At 40.4% G+C, this 20,976-nt stretch overlaps 1 protein-coding gene across 4 annotated transcripts in view; it reads left to right on the forward strand.

Moving 5' to 3' along the window:
* Window positions 1-5,752: 5,752 nt before the first annotated feature.
* The window catches only part of LOC105041852 (protein FIP1), a 38,270-nt gene continuing 23,046 nt past the window's right edge, over window positions 5,753-20,976 (forward strand). For 2 of the 4 annotated variants that reach the window (XM_073253941.1, XM_073253944.1), the window contains exons 1-8: window positions 5,753-5,802; window positions 6,608-6,900; window positions 10,483-10,574; window positions 10,877-10,981; window positions 14,396-14,445; window positions 15,779-15,845; window positions 16,984-17,056; window positions 18,978-19,033. In XM_073253941.1, the coding sequence (XP_073110042.1) occupies window positions 6,842-6,900; window positions 10,483-10,574; window positions 10,877-10,981; window positions 14,396-14,445; window positions 15,779-15,845; window positions 16,984-17,056; window positions 18,978-19,033 (502 nt within the window). In that variant the 5' untranslated portion in view covers window positions 5,753-5,802; window positions 6,608-6,841. Of the gene's footprint in view, window positions 5,803-5,863; window positions 6,428-6,607; window positions 6,901-10,482; window positions 10,575-10,876; window positions 10,982-14,395; window positions 14,446-15,778; window positions 15,846-16,983; window positions 17,057-18,977; window positions 19,034-20,976 lie in introns of those variants that run through there. The other 2 variants (XM_073253943.1, XM_073253942.1) reach the window with 2 other exon arrangements.

The raw sequence follows: 20,976 nt of genomic DNA on the forward strand, positions 1-20,976 counted from the left end.
GTCGGAGGGGGAGGAGGAGCTGGCTGAGAAACGGGAGGGGAGGCCGGAGCCTGAGATCTTGCCGCGGAGGTCGTGGACTGCCGGGTGGACGCCCTGCGCGGAGGCATCGGGTGCCGGTCTCGCGGGGGAGGATTAGGGGTAAATGACGGAGAGATGGCCGGAGGTGGCTCCGTTGAGCGCTCCTTCAAGAACAAGGGTGCTGCGAAGATACAAACCCCTTCCTCTAGCGCCAATCCTGTTGGTGCAAAAATCCGCCTGCGCCGGAGAAGCTGGAGTTGAGGAGGCCGCGGTCGCCGCCGGGACCTACAAGGGAAGTCTAAACCGGAGGTGGGGTTGCTCCGGCAAGACCCTCCGACGCTCAAGTCAGTTCTCTGCCTCAACAAGAATGGAGTGCTCGAACGGAGAATTTAGCAGAGTTTTGAGATAAGAAAAATGAGCTTAAAAAATAACGTATCTGAGTCCCCCCTTTTATAGGCGGGGGAGGCAACGGACTGATGGCGACGTGTATAACTGCCTGTTAGTGGGCCGCCCATGGTCAGGGGAATTGATTGCGAAAGATAATGGAGCGGACACGTGGGTATCACCTCGACTTGCCACGTGGAATCCGTTATGAAGGGTGGAGCAGCGTCCGTTGTCAGGAGAATCGCATGGTATCCGTCGCAGGAGGTGGAGCAGGTTCGTGGCCGTTACTGTGGCCTGCCAAGGGGATAATGGAGCTGTGCGGAGTCCGCCACAGGAGGTGGAGCAGGGTCGCGGCCGTTTTGAGGGCCTGTCAGGGGGCGTGGATCTGTCGATTGAAGCTCGGCAATGGTCGGAGCCATCGTGAGCGGAGCCCGGCTCCCGTAGGAGTCCGGGCGGAGCTGTTCTGATGTCGGCGGTGGAGTCCGGCTCCCGTAGGAGTCCGGGCGGAGCAGCGCTTGCTGACGGCGGTGGAGTCCGGCTCCCGTAGGAGTCCGGGTGAAGCAGCGCTTACTGATGGCGGTGGAGCCCGGCTCCCGTAGGAGTCCGGGCGGAGCTGCGCTGCAAACAAAGTCAAGGGTGAAGTCCGGCTCTCGTAGGAGTCCGGACTGAGCTTACCAGCAATTGATATTGAGAGCGGAGCCCGGCTCCCGTAGGAGTCCGGGCGGAGCTGCTTTGATGTCGGCGGCGGAGCCCGGCTCCCGTAGGAGTCCGGGCGGAGCAGCGCTTGCTGACGGCGGTGGAGTCCGGCTCCCGTAGGAGTCCGGGCGAAGCAGCGCTTACTGATGGCGGTGGAGCCCGGCTCCCGTAGGAGTCCGGGCGGAGCTGCGCTGCAAACAAAGTCAAGGGTGAAGTCCGGCTCTCGTAGGAGTCCGGACTGAGCTTACCAGCAATTGATATTGAGAGCGGAGCCCGGCTCCCGTAGGAGTCCGGGCGGAGCTGCTTTGATGTCGGCGGCGGAGCCCGGCTCCCGTAGGAGTCCGGGCGGAGCAGCGCTTGCTGACGGCGGTGGAGCCCGGCTCCCGTAGGAGTCCGGGCGGAGCTGCACTTGCTGATGTCGTCGGAGCCCGGCTCCCGTAGGAGTCCGGGCGGAGCTGCACTTGCTGATGCCGGTGGAGCCCGGCTCCCGTAGGAGTCCGGGCGGAGCCGCACTTGCTGATGTCGTCGGTGGAGCCCGGCTCCCGTAGGAGTCCGGGCGGAGCTGCGCTGCAAACAAGTCAAGGGTGAAGTCCGGCTCTCGTAAGAGTCCGGACTGAGCTTACCAGCAATTGATATTGAGAGCGGAGCCCGGCTCCCGTAGGAGTCCGGGCGGAGCTGCTTTGATGTCGGCGGCGGAGCCCGGCTCCCGTAGGAGTCCGGGCGGAGCAGCGCTTGCTGATGGCGGTGGAGCCCGGCTCCCGTAGGAGTCCGGGCGGAGCTGCACTTGCTGATGTCGTCGGAGCCCGGCTCCCGTAGGAGTCCGGGCGGAGCTGCATTTGCTGATGTCGTCAGAGCCCGGCTCCCGTAGGAGTCCGGGCGGAGCTGCACTTGCTGATGTCGTCGGAGCCCGGCTCCCGTAGGAGTCCGGGCGGAGCTGCACTTGCTGATGTCGTCGGAGCCCGGCTCCCGTAGGAGTCCGGGCGGAGCTGCATTTGCTGATGTCGTCGGAGCCCGGCTCCCGTAGGAGTCCGGGCGGAGCTGCACTTGCTGATGGCGGTGGAGCCCGGCTCCCGTAGGAGTCCGGGCGGAGCTGCACTTGCTGATGTCGTCGGAGCCCGGCTCCCGTAGGAGTCCGGGCGGAGCTGCACTTGCTGTTGTCGTCGGAGCCCGGCTCCCGTAGGAGTCCGGGCGGAGCTGCATTTGCTGATGTCGTCGGAGCCCGGCTCCCGTAGGAGTCCGGGCGGAGCTGCACTTGCTGATGGCGGTTCCGCCGTGGGTTCCGGCTGTGGGTATTTTATACCCAACACTACTCATTAAGAATAATATCTCAATGTTACGATCAATCAAGACTTGACTATCAACTAATTTTCAATCTGACCCAGATGATAGTAAGTCTATTTCAGGATATGTATTTATCCTGAATGGAGGAGCAGTGAGTTAGAAAAATTTCAAATAGCAAACTGTAACTATCTCAACCATAGAAGTAGAATACATTGCTGTTAGTGAAGCCATCAAGGAAGCTATCTGGATGAAGAAATTCATCACAAAATTGGATGTGGTTCCTGAGATAAAACGGTCAGTGCTAGTTTATTATGATAACACTGAGGCTATTGCTCAAGCAAATGAACTTAGGTCTTATCATAAGCTCAAGCACATCCTCAGATGCTTTCACCTCATTCAAAAAATTATTGCAAGACAAGATGTAGTAATAGAATGAGTTGATACTAAGAATAATATAGTAGACCTATTTCACTAAGGTCATACCACAGTAGCTATTTGATCACCATCTCGATTGTATATGATTGAGATATAAAGATGATTGGCTTTAGTATAAGTGGGAGATTGAAAGAATAATGTCCTACAAGTCAATCTCATGAGTGATGCGATGTAATTTTTCTTTATAATTTTTTAACTCATAAAATTATATTATTTATTTATAAAATAAGTAAGACATTGATTCATCATTATACCTGCATCTTATTATGTTTAAGATGATGATAAATTCCATAGATTAGGGCAATGATTTTAGAGCCATGAAGAGTTCATGCCTGTGAAACTTAAAATCCTTAAATCCTAATCTAAAACCTTCTCGATTGTAGGAACATTGAGTTGGCGATCAATGTTCTGGTTAGACCGACACATTCTATGCATGCTCGATAGAGAGGGTGGCTGATTTCACAAGTCATTTGTATGGGATACTAATATAAGAATGTGAGTGCTCATTAGGGAATGAATGTTAGAAAACTGTAGGAATTTCATGCATGCATTTCAAAAATTTTACAGTGAAATGAATTTAGATTAAATTTTTTAATCTATAATATAAGCATATGATCTGATTATAAAACATCCTACATATGGATCTACAGCATATATATGTGCATGTAAAAAATTTGAACTACAAAATCTGCATGATGTACATGAAAACTAGTAAAGCAATAGATCTAATCTACTACTTTCAGGGATCTGAACTCAATACCTGAACATGGGTAGTCAAACACCACGATCGTGAATATAGATTTGGAGGTCCTCGCTGGTTGCTTGCAGCCACACAGTATGTCCGACCTCTACGAATCGCCCACATGAAGTTCTCGTATCGATTTACTGTTTCCAGAAGTACTAGCTTGTGAAAACTGCTCGTGGTGGCTGATTTGATTTGATCTTCTTGCCCAATCACCTCGAACCCTTTTGAGGATGAAGATGGATCAATGGAGGTCGCTGGAAGATGGAAAAATAGTAGGCAATTACTTAGATCTAATCTAGATCTTTCTCTCCAAAATAACTCAGCACCAAGGCGGAACACTTACTAAAGAAGAGATAGTTCTCTTCTAATCACATGCCAAAAGCAAATTCGCCCACCCCATATCCTTATGCCCAAGACCCTTGGTTCAGCCCCTCTCTTCTTTAGATGTCTCATGGTGGAAAAAACCTCATAGCCAACGCACAAAAATTAGCTCCTTTTAAGGTTGTCGATAAAGGATGATAGGATAGGATAAGTGCCCATTCAAATTTGAATTTAAATCTTATTTAAACTCAAACCAAACAGGCCTTATCCCCATCCATCCTCTAATCAAAGAAGTGTCGAACATGATATGATGGGCATGAAAAAACATCGGGAGCTTCTTCTTTTTGTCGTATAAAAAGAACTCATCAAAAGTGGCCAGTGGGTGGAAAGATTAGGATGAGGTTTTAATCAAATTCAAAATTCTTTTTAAATTCAAATCAAAACCAACCACAATCCTATCCAAGTGGGTGATAAAGTGGAGTATTTGCTAGAGAAATCTCACGCACAAACAAGCTTTGTGTGATGAAAAATGGCATGGAGAAGGGAAGGTGGTGCAAGGACTTCAATCATTCAAATTTTTAAATTTAATCTTGAATTCAAAATTCAAGTTGATTTCAAATTTAAACCATATTTGATTTAATTAAACTCTATCTAATTAGAAGTGATTGAACCCAATCTTATTTGATCCTAACTTAATTAAGAATTAATTAGATTCAAGTCCTAATCAAATCTGAGCTTAATCTCCCTAAGCGATTAGATCATCCTATAACCTAATCGTATTTGATCTAATTGAATCTAATTCAATTAGACTTAATCTAGATTTTAATATTCAATTAAATTGAGCTAATCAACGATCTAATTACTGACTAATCCTTCAGAACATCACTGACTCTAAGTGAATTAATTTACTGCAACTATTGCTCAGGGTTAATCATCAATCACATTGATGATTTTATCCTTGGATGATTCTTAATCATCGATCAGCCATATCATCGAAGAGTTATTTCTTATGTATATGGCCTCATAAGTTCGAACCTAAGCTGATAGTACAGAAATAAATTTCTATACCAATCGAAGTGACCATCAAGCAATGGTAATCGATGTTTGGATAGGTCAAATATGTGCGAAGCAATATCAAGAACTTAAATAGACTTTGGTTATCATATAATTTATCTCTTTGACTCTTAATGCTCAGGATGACTTCAGAGTTTACTGTCAACTCTCGATCAGTACATCCTTATATGTATCTCAACTCAATTAATCTTATGACTCCTCATAAGGACTATCCTGGTTAAGATTTTGCTAAATTGAAATATATTGAGGTATACTCTCCAATGACTTGGAGTGGTCAATTCCATCTCGACTCACATACCGACTTCACAAGTACTTGACTATACCCAAAAAATTTTCGATCCTAAATTAAAAATTAGATAGTCTGACACCAAAACACAGTGAGTTATTTGCAAGTCATCGTGGTGATCTTGGATCGGAGGGACACTTATATACATATCCTTTCGGAGTAACTTTTGACAGTAGAGTACTTAGAGTTAGTCATGTTCAGTCAAATATACTCTTACATCTCACTTGTATGTCATATTAGTATCTTCACACTTCTTGATTAAGAGGACAATTAATGTACATGATATATAACGACCTATACTGGATATAGCTATCGTCTTAATAATAGTATATCATTTGATCGTAAACTAATTTTAAGGACTAAATAATATATCTTCTATATCGATTCAAATAGTCCCAAGACTTGATTATAATATTGGAGTTCATAGAAATGGACACAAAATGGTAGAAAAGTCAAATAATATTTTATTAATAATTTATAATTTTATATAATTTATAAATAATGATCCCCTCCCTCTCCCATGCCGCCTCCTTCCTCTTCGTCGACTCCGGTAGCGGCAGAGGTCTCACCCTTCTATCTCTCCCCCCTCTTATTTGATATTTTCCTCCCTCCCTCCCTCCCTCCCTCGACAATCGTGACTTCGCTGCTGTTGCGGCCAGTGACACTACGCCACCATGATGCGCTCCAACCCTCCACATCCTCAGTATCTAGTCTGATTTCTACTCCGGATTCACCGTGCTCACTAGTCCTTCCTCTTTCTCGACTCCAGCAGCTGCGGAGGCATCTTCCCTTCTCTCTCTCCCCCTCCTGATTGATCTTTTCCTCCCCCCCTCCTCTCCTCCTCCCCCGATGGTCGTGATCTGAGCTGCTGTCGCGACTGCCGACAGCACTGCCACAATGATGCACTACAACCCCATACACATCCTCAGCCTCTCGACAGTTTGACCTATGCTTCATGCTCGTCGTGCTGACCAGTCCTTCCTCTTCCTCGGTTCCAACTGTGGTGAAGGCGTCACCCCTTTTCTCTCTCCCCCTCCTCTCTCTCTCCTCCTTCCGTTTGATGCCTCCCTCTCTCTCTCTCTTCTCTCCTCCTTTGTCGATGACTATGATGTGAGCTGCTGCTGCAGCCAATGATACCACCGCCGCCATGATGCGCTGCAACCCTCTACATCCTCTGCTTTCCAGCGGTCCGATTTTTGCTAGTTCGATCAAAAAAAATCGCGATTGATTCTTTGAGGATAGAGGATAAAAATTATAATTATTTTTTTTGTATAATTTACTTTTTTTTCTTATCGATGTGTCCAAATTTTGTTGAGTTGATCCAAAAATAATGTGATTGATCTGGTTTAACTGATAATTTTTCGTAGGTCAATTTTGTATGATCACGTTAAAAGTCGAAGTGCATGGGCAAATTACAAGGCAGTGAATGCGTAGTTTTCTTTAATATTTTAGAGTTCTGTTTCCGGGAGGGACGCCACGACCAACGCCTTCTCAACAACAGCTGTAACTTCCCGCACGCGAGCTGTCTCAGCGGATCACGGTGACCCAAATTATAGAAGCAGCGCCCAGGAGAAGAACTCGCAGTGGGATCGGCCGCAGCGATGTCGCACGAGCGTCACGCATCGTCCGCCACTGTTCTCGTGGCTGAAGAGGACAACATGTAAGCTTTCCTCGTCTCCTCCTCCTCGCTCCTTCCTCCTCTCATCCCTTTCGTATTTCGCTTTCGAATATGGAAAGCCTAGCTTCCCGATCTTCATTTCGTTACCTTATTCTGTATCTCGTCGGGCCGCAGTACGTCTTGCGAGTTTCTGGTCGTCTCTGACCCCAAAGCAGTCGAATTGTCTGGGCGAATTAAGGGTTTTCTGGATCATAGAATAAAAGGAGAAAATTTGAGTTTTTAACCATTTTTTAACACTTGGAGGGCGTTTGGGAGAGCCCGAAGATGTTGAATTAGAAATTCTTGATTCGGGCTTGCTTCTGATTAAGAAAGCTAAGTTTTTATGTTGTTTTTATATTCTACGCAGAAGTCAGATTTGAATGATTTTGATGGAGCATAGTTAGTATCTATATTTATAGTCATTTTAATGCAGTAACATCCAGGTCCTTTCAGATTTTATGCCCTCTTTTGCAAACCTGATAGACTCGTCTAGCAAGAGTTCGGCCTTTCCCCTCTCTCTCAAAAAGAGGAGGGGAAAGGCCGAAATCTTACATTGACTCCGTCCCAAACTTGATAGACTTGTATTACCATGAAGAACCAAACCTGCTGTGACTACTCCGGAAGGGAATCGAAGACATCAAACTCGGTCATCCTACTCGACCCCCTAAAATCGATGAGAAAAGCAGCAGGAAAAGAGATTAGATTCATTAGAAGGTTGGATTTTGGGGCGCTTTTCAGTCTTTCCTTCTGAAATAAGTAGAGAAAGAAATAATTTTCCCTTTTTCTTTCCTCCTGCTCTTGTTTGTTATGTTCTAGGCTTCAATTTTCGATCGAAGGCTGTTGAGAGCTAAGGCAGAGTGAGGTGTAAAGCAGGGAAGAGGGAGAATACTCTCCCTCTATTCTCACTCTATTTTTATTTCTCCCTCTTGTCCTCGTTCAAGGGGAGGGGTTTAATCGGGGCTATGCCTCCATGTTGTCGCGGACTGAGACATAGGGGGATGTTAGAGGGGGTGTCGGTATGGGCATGGCATGGTGCTACGAAGGGTTTTGGTATGGGCTAAAATTTGTGATGCTCCTTAATATTTTGGGGCCTTCGTGTTAGAGTTTAGGCGGATGCCTTATTAGGGTGTTAAGGGGAGAAATGGTTAGCCACGTAGCAGCATGGTTGTGGCATGATATCGGTGGTTGTGTGGGCGGGGAGGCCTCGGGAAGCTTGATATTTGGCATGGCAATAGACCGCCAAAACATATGTAGATACTCGAGGATTTCTCTTGGTTTGAAGAGGGGCAAAAGCTTTGGTCACATTCTCGACTCCCCCAGGCCCATAGGTCACGGGCTTGCTGTGGCATGATCGCAGGGCAAGATGGTGCCATGTCCGAATGGTCTTGTATAGAGGCATTCGGGGTAATGCTAGTCAGATGAGTTGACCACATTATGCGGGGTGGAGATTTTTGAGAGGTTGACCCTTGAAAAATTATTCGGACTACTCTATGCATTTTGATCTCTGTGGTGGAGTAAAGAGATGATAGAGGACTAGTCAAACAAAAATTTGGTCTACCTAAATAGGCAAGTCTCATGAGCATTGCAGGGTGATGTCTTACGGGGATCTATGGGTGCTAGTTGGCCATGGAGTACAAGTGTGGCTTATATGGCCAAGAGGATCATATCGAGGAGAGGACAACTTGATGCAAGGATCAACCGATCGAATATATATTTACTTGATGGATGGACTTCGATGCTAATATTGTGGCAGCACAAAGTGTGAGCAGATCGTGGATATAGGATGTTGGGCGGTATGGCCATGGACCGTGATAGTGCACAGTGATGTGCGAGTAGGCCATGAACATTGTCGAGTGGTATGACCATTGATGGAAAGGCATGCTGAGGATGCAAGATCGGGATTGTGGCATAAGAGCTTATGGGGAAGCTTAGATAACGGAATCCGAGAGAGCTCGGATGTGTACGATCGACTGTGGCTTCAAGGGGTTGTGGGGCCTGTCAGGTTGGCAGTTTAGTTGGATGACATTAGAGATGAGTCTACTTGAGCCACATGCATAGCAGTGGCGTTGCATAGCCGTGTTGTGTATATTTAGTCGTGCATTCTTGAAGGGTAGCTTGGTAGCTTGCGGATTAGTGGTACAGTGGTTATGTCATGACACAGAAGTATTCTGAGGATCGAGACTCTTGGGTGATCAGTACTTGGCTTAAGGGGCAAAGCCTTAAAATTGACACAGAGGTGCTAAGCTACGGAGTTCTCTTGGGAAGAGTCTATCTTATAGCACGGAGGAGTGTATGAGTGTTGCGGTTAATCCGAGGGGTCGGGTTGCTTATGGGCACTTGAGGGTGTCGCATGTGTTCAGTTCAACAGAGTTACTAGACAGGGGCATAGAGGGCATGCTTGGGTATATGACTGGACTGCTGCTTATATGTATGTCCGAAGGAGGACTGGCCTTGGTGTGTGGCATATCGGTGTGTCGCGCGGGTGTGTGGGTTGGAAAGACACTCACTCCATGTCACTTTTATGTGAGGGGAAAAAGAGGGAGGGTTTTAATAAGGTGGGACCGAGTGGTGCCCTTTTGGCCAAGGGCAGGGGTTGTGCGGATCACACAATTTGCACCACACAATTTGCACTTCGAGATGCAGGCAAAGGAGTCCATAGTGCTTTGACGTTTGTGTAGTGCACGATCCAATGGTTGATGTTGTGAAAAAAGATTAATCATTCTTTCAGGTGAAAGATCATGTGACATGTCGAAGCTACTAATGAAAAGTTAACCCTTTTTTTGAGAGAGAGATAGCGCGCGCACGCGCACACACACACATATATAAAATAAGATAGATATAATATGTAGTAGATATAGATAGATATAACAAGATAGACAGACAGACAGATAGATATAGATATAACATGTGGTAGATATAGATAGATATAACATGTGGGTGTTATTCACTTGAAAATGAACCTACAAGTTTGGCAAATTCTTGGATTCTTGTGGTAGAGCACCATTTCTTATGTACTCTCCTTTTCCATATCAATGGATCATGTACCACCCCCCAACCCCCCTGACCCACAAAAAAACCCCAATGGAGCATGTGGATCTCAATAAATTGATTTCTTATAAATTGATTCATGCATTTCTTATGAGGGAGCATGTGGATATTATACCCTACCAAGCACCCCTCCCCTCCCCCCCTTCCCCCTCCCTCCCCCAAAAAAAATCAATGGATCTTAGTATTGCCAACAACTAAGAATAAGAAAGTCCAAAAATACATTGTTTTCTAATCACTTTCCTAAAATGATGGTTTATTCTATTAAGGTGGTGATGCTTTATAAATGGAAGTATAAGAAGTGGAGATAGTTTGCATTTTTGACTCACATTTTCTTTTGAGTGATTGAAACATATTTCAGTTTCATTTTTCCAAGTGGCCTTATTATTTGATTTTAATTGCTCACTTTTGCATATGGCTAATTTTGTCAAGGTGGGTTTCATATTGGAGAAACAATTGGTCATTGTATAGCATTAGCACTGAAAAAGCTTTAAATTATTTTTTCTTGCGGTTAGAAGACTTATCATTTATATGCTATAGGTTTGTTGATATATTGCAAGAAGCTCCATTATCTGTTCATCGGCAGCGTAGAAGCATATTTGGCAGTGTTATGTATTGTCTCTTATTGGCAAGTATACTTTTTCTTCTTCTTCTTCTTCTTCTTCTGTATATTTATTTTCCACCAAATAATCCCAAAAAAAAAAAAAATCATCTCTATATCATCTAACTGGAGTGATATGCAGTTGTTCCAAACTTCCAACTTCCAAGCTTCTCTGCATTTTTCCATCCAAATAAAGCATATTAGGCATTTCTTTTCTATCTACCTCCTTCCCTTGTCTTGTATACTTTTTGAATCACTACTCAAGTTGGTGTGATTATTCCTTTTTAAGTACATGTTTGGTAGTAATAGATTTATTTCTTTATTTCTAGGTAGGTTATGCTGTCGTGGCAGCAGCAGCTCCTTGGATATTTGTTCTAATACCAAAACTGATACCAACATTGCTCTGCAGTTCAAATGTCATCCTTCTGATAGTTACAGGTCGATTATCAGATTTGCTTATTCACTATTTCTTTTTGCTATCGCTTTAAGTCATCTTGTTATGCAAATGCAAAAATTAACATTTGTAATTTTGAGTCTAACATGTCTGTAGAAAACCTTTGGCTGCTTTTTGTGCTAGGTAGTCTGGTCTGCATTCTTCAATTTTTATAAGGAGCGATCTGATGCTTCGTTAATCTTCTGCATGTATTACATGTACATAGCATTGAAACTTTGATAGCTCAACATGAACTTTTAATGAGTGTAGTACTGCTTATAAATGTTGCCATTATATGGGCTGCAGGTGCCTAAGTACTTGCCCTATTTGGAACTTGATCACCTTTGCTAGTTCCTGGTGATGATATTATGTGAGTGAGCAGTGCCTCAAGCTAGCTTTGTCAGCTTAAATGGGTTCTGCATGACCACAGTTATCATCATAATCTGCCCCTAATTTAATTATCTTTTCGTAAATTGGAAAAGAACACGTTATTATGTCATGCACCTGGTGACTTTCAAGTCATCTTAATCACATGCCAACTTGTTTTATATTTGTTTGGTGTTGATTTGATTTACGTAACTATTTTTCTCAAATAATTAACTTGAACTGGTTGCTGATGAGCAAAACAAAGTTATGATACAATTTTAGTTATATGGCTGATGTCTTACCTATTGAATTATTAATTTTGAACTACTTATGTTTCTAAATATTATGAAGAAATGTTTCTCAACTTTTCTTTTTCTGCCATCTTTCTTATTCCTTTATCAATTCAGAAAATGTTCCCCTGTACCTTTTGTTTTATATATTTTAACCATTATCCAATGCTAAAAAAAAACTTCTATTGGGTGGTTAGCGGTCTTGTCATCACCCTCCATTGCTTTTTGCATTTTGGAACACTGTTCTATATGTGTGTGTGTGTGTGTGAAAGAGAGAGAGTTGTGTACTGGAAAGATGTCACAGCACATAAATCACTGTTCATGCATCTTCCAAATAAAAGCTCGCTAACCAACTAGCTGTATGGCCCATATGATTGAAAGTAACAAAGCCCACTTGAGGAGAAATTCTCTTCTATTGAAAGATATGAAGTTAAAAACTGATTCTCCATATGCATTTCATCTTATTCAATCAATGTAGCAAATCACCTTCATTTACAAGCCTGTTTGGAAATGGTAATAGATACATTTCCAATGCAAGATTGTGCAGTTCATCAGACATCTTGTACTATTGGCACACTATAACAGATGAACTGAAGTTGTCTGTTAATGGGACCATCATAATGAGGTCACAATTTCCTATCAAATTTTAGCTTAAGCCAACCTGTTAGTTGCAGGTTGAGGATAATTTTTGTGCCAATGATTGTATAGATAAAGTGCATTTAATTGGCTTCGGATCATTTCTCCACTTGATCTTGGTAAATTAGGTCTATTTGAAACATGTTGCAGCTGTTACATGACTATATCTGATCTACTCAGTAATCTGTGGGAGCATGACCTGTTGTTCTCATATAGCAGTCAATGTCAATCTCACTTATGCCAAATGGCTCAGGCAGCGATTTCCATATTAAACTAAAAATCCAAATATATGAACCATACTAATTATGAAATCATACAAGAGTATTACAAATTACTAAATGCAGTTATATCAAAACATGTGATCATACCAATTTCCTCTTAGCTTTCCACCAACAAATGATAAATTGGCTGTTCCTTCATACCTTTGCATTTGACTCTGAAGGAAGGTCAGAAAGCCCAATACAAGTTCTAGTTCAGGAATACTTGGAAAAACAAAAGAAAACCTGTAAGATATTAAACAAAATGAGTGCATAAAAATACAATAATAGCAATATTAGTGGTAATAACCTGTGATCAGTACTTATTATGGAATTGACTATTGAGTACACAATATCTAATAGCAATATTTATAACAGTATTAAAAAAATAATAATATTAAACATGCATGCATACGGACGAACTGAAACCTGCATCTTAGCTGACCATCTGCCAAAATCTGCCCTCCCCTTGCAGTACTGTGTAAAAGTGGCTGACATATGCAGCCTATTTGTAACCAGAAATTGCATAAAGACTTTAATATTGTTCTATGATCTTTCACTACCTTTATTATATAATAAAAATGGATTTTGAGCAACTTGTTATATTTATAGTTCAAATCAGTAAGCCTTGGACTCAACTTAATGATGATCTATTAATTTAGCTAAATTCATAACCCAACAATTGGTAAATAAAGATGGTAAGTTTACTTTAGGTTTGAAATCTTGATTGACGATCTTGCCCACATATCTTGATCTGTATTGACTGATATGACTGGAGAGTGCTGTCTGGATCAGCGAATAATGAACAGATATGGGGGCATACAGCATCTTATACCATACCCCTACATGAATGATAAGGGGTATACTCTGAGATTTTATAACTGGATATGGTATATCAACCTCTTAATCTTCCCATTTGCATTACTTGAGAATACCCATATATAAAAGGATATGCTTTTTTTCCTAATCTTTAAACATCTGGCCATTTTATGCAATTTAAAGGTTTTTATACTTTATATGGATACATCGATGCCCTTTTACATGTTCTATGATCATTATTATGGAATTGACTATTGAGTACACAATATCAAATAGCAATATTTATAACAGTATTAAAAAATAATAATAATATTAAACATACATGCATACGGACAAACTGAAACTTGTATCTTAGCTGACCATCTGCCAAAATATGCCCTCCCCTTGCAGTACTGTGTAAAAGTGGCTGACATATGCAGCCTATTTCTAACCAGAAATTGCATAAAGACTTTAATATTGTTCTACGATCTTTCATTACTTTTATTATATAATAAAACTGGATTTTGAGCAACTTGTTATATTTATAGTTCAAATCAGTAAGCCTTGGACTCAACTTAAGGATGATCTGTTAATTTAGCTAAATTCAAAACCCAACAATTGGTAAATAAAGATAGTAAGTTTACTTTAGGTTTGAAATCTTGATTGACCATCTTGCCCACATATCTTGATCTGTATTGACTGATATTGACTTGAGAGTGCTGTCTGGTTCAGCGAATAATGAACAGATATGGGGGACATACGGCATCTTATACCATACCCCTACACGAATGATAAGGGGTATACTCTGAGATTTCGTAACTGGATATGGTGTATCAACCTCTTAATCTTTCCATTTGCATTACTAGAGGATACCCATATATAAAAGGATATGCTTTTTTTCTAATCTTTAAACATCTGGCCATTTTATGCAATTTAAAGGTTTTTATACTTTATATAGATACATCGAGGCCCTTTTACATGTTCTATGATCATTAAACTGTAAATAATGCAGACTTTCCATTAGGATCTCACTCATTTTCTTGATCCTTGCTTGATGATAAATGTTCCACAGGCATATTCCAGCAATATTTGGTTTACCAAGTTAGGAAAGTGCGCTTGCAGGTATTGATTATCACCTGCTTATATAGTGTACAATTTGAAAAGCCTTTCAATTCTTCTTTCACTATTAGTTTGTAATAATGCAGAGCATACTCGGCTTATGGGTTTTGCTTGGTTTTTTTTCTTACTGTGTTTTTAGTGTATAGCTTGGACATCGATCTTGGCAAGTGGACATTAAAAAACAATAATGCTCAAATATTTTTGCCATTGAAATTTTTTTTTTTTTTGGGTTCATGTAAACTTTGTAGGGGTAGTTGAATTTTCAGTAAAAAGCTTTTGTACCTTAGTTTTAGTGATTTATCAGAGGAAAACATACAAATTACTTCCCTCAACAGTATTTATTCTTTTAAATCTAATACAACTTTTTATGTTCATATGCCACCATCTTAAGTGGCTAGGTGAATCCTCCATGTAAGTAAATAAAAGAAAATGTGCAGTATTAATTTTATCCAGGACTCTATCTAACCACCAAAGTTAATTACAAAGCTTTAAATACGAATTACCTTCCAAAAACATGTCTATAAAAGCTTTTTTTTTTTGTGAAATAAATATGAACGCTGTAACCAGGTTTAAGGTTATCTTGTTGTTTTTCATTTAATAACATACAAAAAAAATCACTGTATTGTGAGGCTAAGATGGTTGGTTTTGTAGAGCCTATCAATTTTATCCCTGAAATATCCCAATGAATGTTATACTCTGATAACTAGAATGAACACCAATTTGCTACACCCTGTCCAATGTTTGTGCATGCTGTTATCAAAATGTATGGTTCCTTTAGGCCCTAGTAATGAATTTCTGATGGTCCTGTTGGCCTAATATTCATATGATAACCATATTGCCTTCTATCCTCAAGTTGGTTTTAGTGTATCTTTGTCATTCTTGTACTATATATTGGTCTAAAAATATAAATTAGCAATATGACAAGGCCAATTGCATATTCATTGATTACATGTCTTAAGTCATAACTTTCTGAATTTCTTTCTTACCATTTTCCATCAGCCAGCAATTTTTTTAATAATTCTTTTCTACCACCCAAACTCATGTCTAGGAACTTTTGTGGTAAACTACGAAACAATAACTGTTATCCGAAATGAAGGGTTCAGATGATGTTCCAACACTGATAGAGATACATTTTCTCCTTTTCTTTTTAATTCCTTAAATTTGTTTTACTTCTTTCTTTATCTGCTTCAGTGAAGCTTGCTCCTTACAGTCAGTTTTGTAAAGTGAATTTACATGTACTTATTTTTTCAGAAACCTATAATTTGGAATCTTAAGTGTATTCAACAATTATCTTTGTTGGTAGCTGATATTATAGAAATATGCATGTGATGTGCAGGGTTATTACACTTTCAGCCAGAAATTAAAGAACATTGCCCGCCTTCCATTTGCCACTGTTGCTTATGGTATGTAATTTCCACGAATTTGTTAATGTTGACCCAAGATGAGAAAGCTGAAGGTTTGACCTTAGATTGACAGCCAGTCCTAGAAAGATATTTGAAACAATGAAATGATTCTAGAGTAAAGATCAACAATTTCTTGTCCCAAGCATACCAGACGGACCTCTTTTGGATCAATTTATCATGAAGGTTTTAAATCTTGAGGATCTTGAATTCTTGAGCATACTTGTCTCTGGTTGAAGTGGTAAATGCTGTACCATGTACTTTGTTGATATGATGTACTGGCCTGCACAACTGTGGCCAGTCAGCACACCCTTGGTACAGCCATTTTTAGCATCCATAATTTTTGCATTTTGTTTATTTTTCAGGTTCTAGTTATCATATATAATGAAATTTTGAAATATTAAACACTTTGGTATTAAATATATCAAGTTTCATGGGTATTGATTATTGATATATGGAGTTCTATTCGGTTTAAGTTTGGATGGGTCTTACCTATTTATTTGTTTCTTAATCATGTTAACTTTGTTCCTTTTTTTTTTTTTTTTTTTTTTTGTGGGGTGGGGGGAGGGTTGTCCATCTGGATCAAAATTGTCCAGCCCTGAGCTTGAAGAGGTCCCATTGTCTCTTGCTCACTTTCCAACCTTCATAAAAGCCAAAAGAAGTGTTTATTAGCTGTCCTGCTTAGTACCAGGCATTTCAGGCTTTCGGTGGGCTTAATCTGCTCTGATTTGGCATGTTATGGGTGGTTCCAGCCTGATTGGCAGATACTGGGGCATACCAAGACCACACTTACAAGTTCAAGGTGGGCTTGATCTGCTCTGATTTGGCATGTTATGGGTGGTTCCAGCCTGATTGGCAGATACTGGGGCATACCAAGACCACGCTTACAAGTCCAAGCTGGTACCATATGAACCAGCCAGTACTTCAAACCTATTTATGAATAAGAAAATTTTGCGGACATTTCTGGAGCTTCAGTTATATACGTTCTCAACTTTTTGCTTTTGATTTAGTCTCTTCATGTAAATAAATGAAACAAATGTGTAAAGATAATTCTTGTTTCTTGCAGTTGGACTTAGGTATGTCACTTAAATAGTGCCTTTTAATAATTTCTCACTGATTTATCTTATCATTTGTATTTTAGGAACTGCTTTGATGGTACTTGTCTTAGTCTGGCAACCGTATATGCGTATATTATCTGTCTCAACATTGCTAAGGTAAACTATTCCTTTACACATTCACCAGACCACAGTTGTAGTTCTTGGTATGTAATGTTTGGCTAGCTCCTTAACTGTATTACCTTCAGGCATTTATAATGGAAATCTTTTTATGACACTTATCATGATGATAATGGAAATAAAAAAGGGTCTCTTACTAAAGAATTGAATGCAACAGATAAACATCATATAGAATATGAGGATTATAATTTATCTACAGCATGCATGAATGAGAAGCAAATTAAAAATTGGGGAATGTCGAAAAGTGCCTTATATCTCTCTTTCTTGACAAAATAATACACATCATGGTCTAAATTATATGTTGATTCTTAATCTATGTGAATAATTGTTCCAACACCAATTGTTCCCACATGTATGCTGATGGCTACTAAGGTGGTCGTTGCTGGACATTCACCAGCATATGTGCTGCTTAAAACCTCAAAATTGATATCTTAAAGGTGGTATATTTTTTGGCATTTTTTTAATAATATAGAGACCATTAAAATGTACTGCAAAACTTTGCTGCCTGATGCTGCAAATGTACCTTCTTTGTGCTGTTCAGGCAAAGCTCATCAGAGGGTGCTTAAGCTCTGCTTTTTCAGAGCTATAAATGTTCAAACTTAGCTCATTAACCACTTATGCAAGTTGATTCTTGAGCCACTGCTGAGCTTCTACTTGTTCTTGCATGTCGGATTAGTTTAAGATTGGCTTATGTATAAGTAGGTCCTTGAGATGCGGCTTGAACTTGGCTCCTTTCCTAATCCGACTAGCTTGACCAAGCCTACTGCTGTCTGAAGCTTGAACTACTTATGAAAACATTAGTTCCACTTCCATCTGTACTCCTAATATTGCTGCTGTTATAATTGGAGATTAGCCATGTTGGACATAGAAATGTAAAGTGACCATTTGAAAATCAATGCTCATGTTGGCCACATCATATATTTCAAGATTCAGCTATGTGTCAAATGCTTTGCCTAAGTGCGTACTTGCACTGTGGAGCATCATTCCACATGCTTTTTGGTGGACATTTAGATAGGGAGAAATTGTGGGCTAATTGGAAAGAAGTCTATGATTGTGGATGGGGCAGTTACCATAAGTTAATTTGTTGCTGTAGCGAATGGTTGTTGCCCACCATATTGCTTATTGCACTTGCCTAAGACACCTCTTTGTATTTGCTCTATTCTACTTTGATTAGTTTGGAGATTTTCCATTGCTTTTAAGAAGCATATTCAATGAGCCAATGTGCTATATTGGCAAACTTCAGTGGTCCAACCATATTTGAATGTTGGAGCAGCCATACATGGTTAGCTTTCTTCTTCCATAAGTGATGATTTAATTCTTATTATCCATTTTTAATTTCACATAGATGAACTACCAGGTACTGTCTCCTCTAAGTCAGTCTAGTTTCATCAACTCTTTAGTGTCTTCTGCATCATCTCGATCTCTTGTGACAATTCATTAAAGGAATAAAAGGGGATGAAAAGCTGCCTAAAATGTACAATAAGATTAGAATAGTGAGCCATATCTACTAGGATCCTCAACTCTGCAGTCAACGAAATAATCAACTTGCTGGTATGTGGCAAGTTGTCCCTTGTTTAACAAAACTCAGTGCTGGCAGCTAGTTCACTAAGAGGATGGGCCATGCAACATACCAGGAGGTCAATGTAAACTGCATGATGAAACCATATCTTACACCTCATACATTGGTCAGCATGGGTTGTTGAAATCTAAATGTTTGTTTTTACAATAATCAGCATAACCGTAACCAACCAATATTAACTTCCCTAACTTCATACGTTTGGTCCATCCAACTTGGCAAGTTGTTACTGTAATGATTTTTGTGCCTGACTACTATGATCTATTGCACTTGATAATACAATGATGCTAACTGCATCATTTTTTTGCATTGCCATGTATGCAGGATTGTCATGTTTGTTGAAGTCATATGTGCTGGATGTTTCATGAGTATGTATATAGGTGAGTAAACCAAGCTAGGCAATACTTAGAATAAAATTTACTAAATGTACACAAGCAGATTTACTTGGATGTTCTTTACTTAATGTCATGAGGCTTTTTAATACTCAGGGAATTAAGTTGTTCACTTTCCTATTAATCAATAATTTGCTATGATGGAAATGTCCGTAATCCCTTATTTACACTTGCAAGATAACCATCATCAACTTATCATGAAGGTGCTGTCCTCAATTTGATGGGATGATGCTTGTCAATTTTGTTTATGCTTAAGCATTTGGGTTCTATGGTGGTTGGACAATATTTATAGAACCTTATTGTAGGTGCTTTTCTTTGGAACTTTGACTCCCTCTGCTCCCATGTGCAACTATACTGTTTCTTTGCACCCTTTAACCTCTGTTCATTATGTTGAGCCGTTGACATCCATTAGTAGCTTCATTTTGTTAGATACTAAGTTACTAACACTTATTCTTAATCGAAGTTTATTCCTCTTGCTTCTTTTGACTGTAGTAACACTGCCAAGTGCCAATATGGATCCCAGCTTGGATAAAAAGGTAGAGGACTGGCATTAGGTTGGAAGCCAGTCATAAGAATATGTCAAACTATGAAATGGATCCAATTAATATTGTGAATGTTGGGGCATTTTTTTGATAACATTAGAGGTCGCCTATCATTCAGAGCTGATCCCAGATAGTAGGGCTAGGCTTGATGGTTGTGGTTATGGCTTCTTTTAACTGTAATCTTGCTTCTTGCTTGGTATCTTTAAGAGATACATGACTCATTCAATGAAACATTGGGACAGAATTTAAGATGGGCCCGAAGAAGAAATTGGAAAGAGTTTCTGATATCAATAGGAATGCTAGGATAGGAGGGATTTTTATAAAGCTTCCCCCTGTCCCTGAGCAGTTACCATTGTGGTCCTTAAAATATGTTGAAATACATGTTGGTCCTTTTCAATTTCATAAAGAAATTGTTTCACAAATTGATCAAGGGGGTAAATAACTGGTTTGGTAAATAATTGAGAATTGCTGGATGTTTTTGGGTGAACAATGTGCTATATCAATGATTTCAAGATGAAATCTAGTTTATCTGCATTTGAATTCGAAGCAAGATTAGATTCATTTGAGTGGCTATGGTAAAGATATCGAGTGACAGTAAGGGCACATTTGGTTCATGATTGGAACCAAAATCAGAATTGGAGTCGGAATGGATTGGAATGGTAATCGGAATGGCTACATCCCCTACGCATTTGGTTCATGATCTAAATTAGAATCAGAATCGGAATAGAATTTGAATATCAGGGGAGAGTAGGGATACCCATCCCCCCTAGAATTGGAATGGGAATGGGACTCCTGCAAACCAAACGGCTTGAATGGAAGTCAACCATATTCATTCCCATTTTAGTCTTCTCCCCCAAACCAAACATGCCCTAAGTTTCTGCCAAAAAACATCGTGACGATAACTACTTGCCATCAAGATGCTTGAAGAACGATTTTGAGAAAACAAGCAACAATGCATTGCCGTTAGTAGATTCTGATGTCAGAGCTTTACCATTGGAACCTTGCTGCTGAATTCGTTTGACCTTGTGTCTACATGGTAGCATCAAGCATCCAAGGCCTCCAACGACAAATGCTTGCCATCGAATACTCAAGAAAATTGTTTCCATAAATCTTGACAAGAGCGATGTGGAACATGAGTTTCCCTTCCAAAAGTAAGGACTGGGTTCTATTACTCTGGACTTTGACAATATGTTTTCAAAACCCGATTTTCAAAAGTTTTGACATGATTTTCTCTATTTTTCCAAGTTTTATTTTCTTTTATTTTGGCCTCATGCATCATGCACCTTGTATAGTAGGATGAAATATGGTCGACTTGAATAACTGACTAGCATTGCAAAGCTCATGTAGCTTAAAAATCATACTTCTTAGTGTTTGTTTGATAGATCCACA

The sequence above is a fragment of the Elaeis guineensis genome, chromosome 3 (genome assembly GCF_000442705.2).
Source record: "Elaeis guineensis isolate ETL-2024a chromosome 3, EG11, whole genome shotgun sequence".
NCBI lineage: Eukaryota > Viridiplantae > Streptophyta > Magnoliopsida > Arecales > Arecaceae > Elaeis > Elaeis guineensis.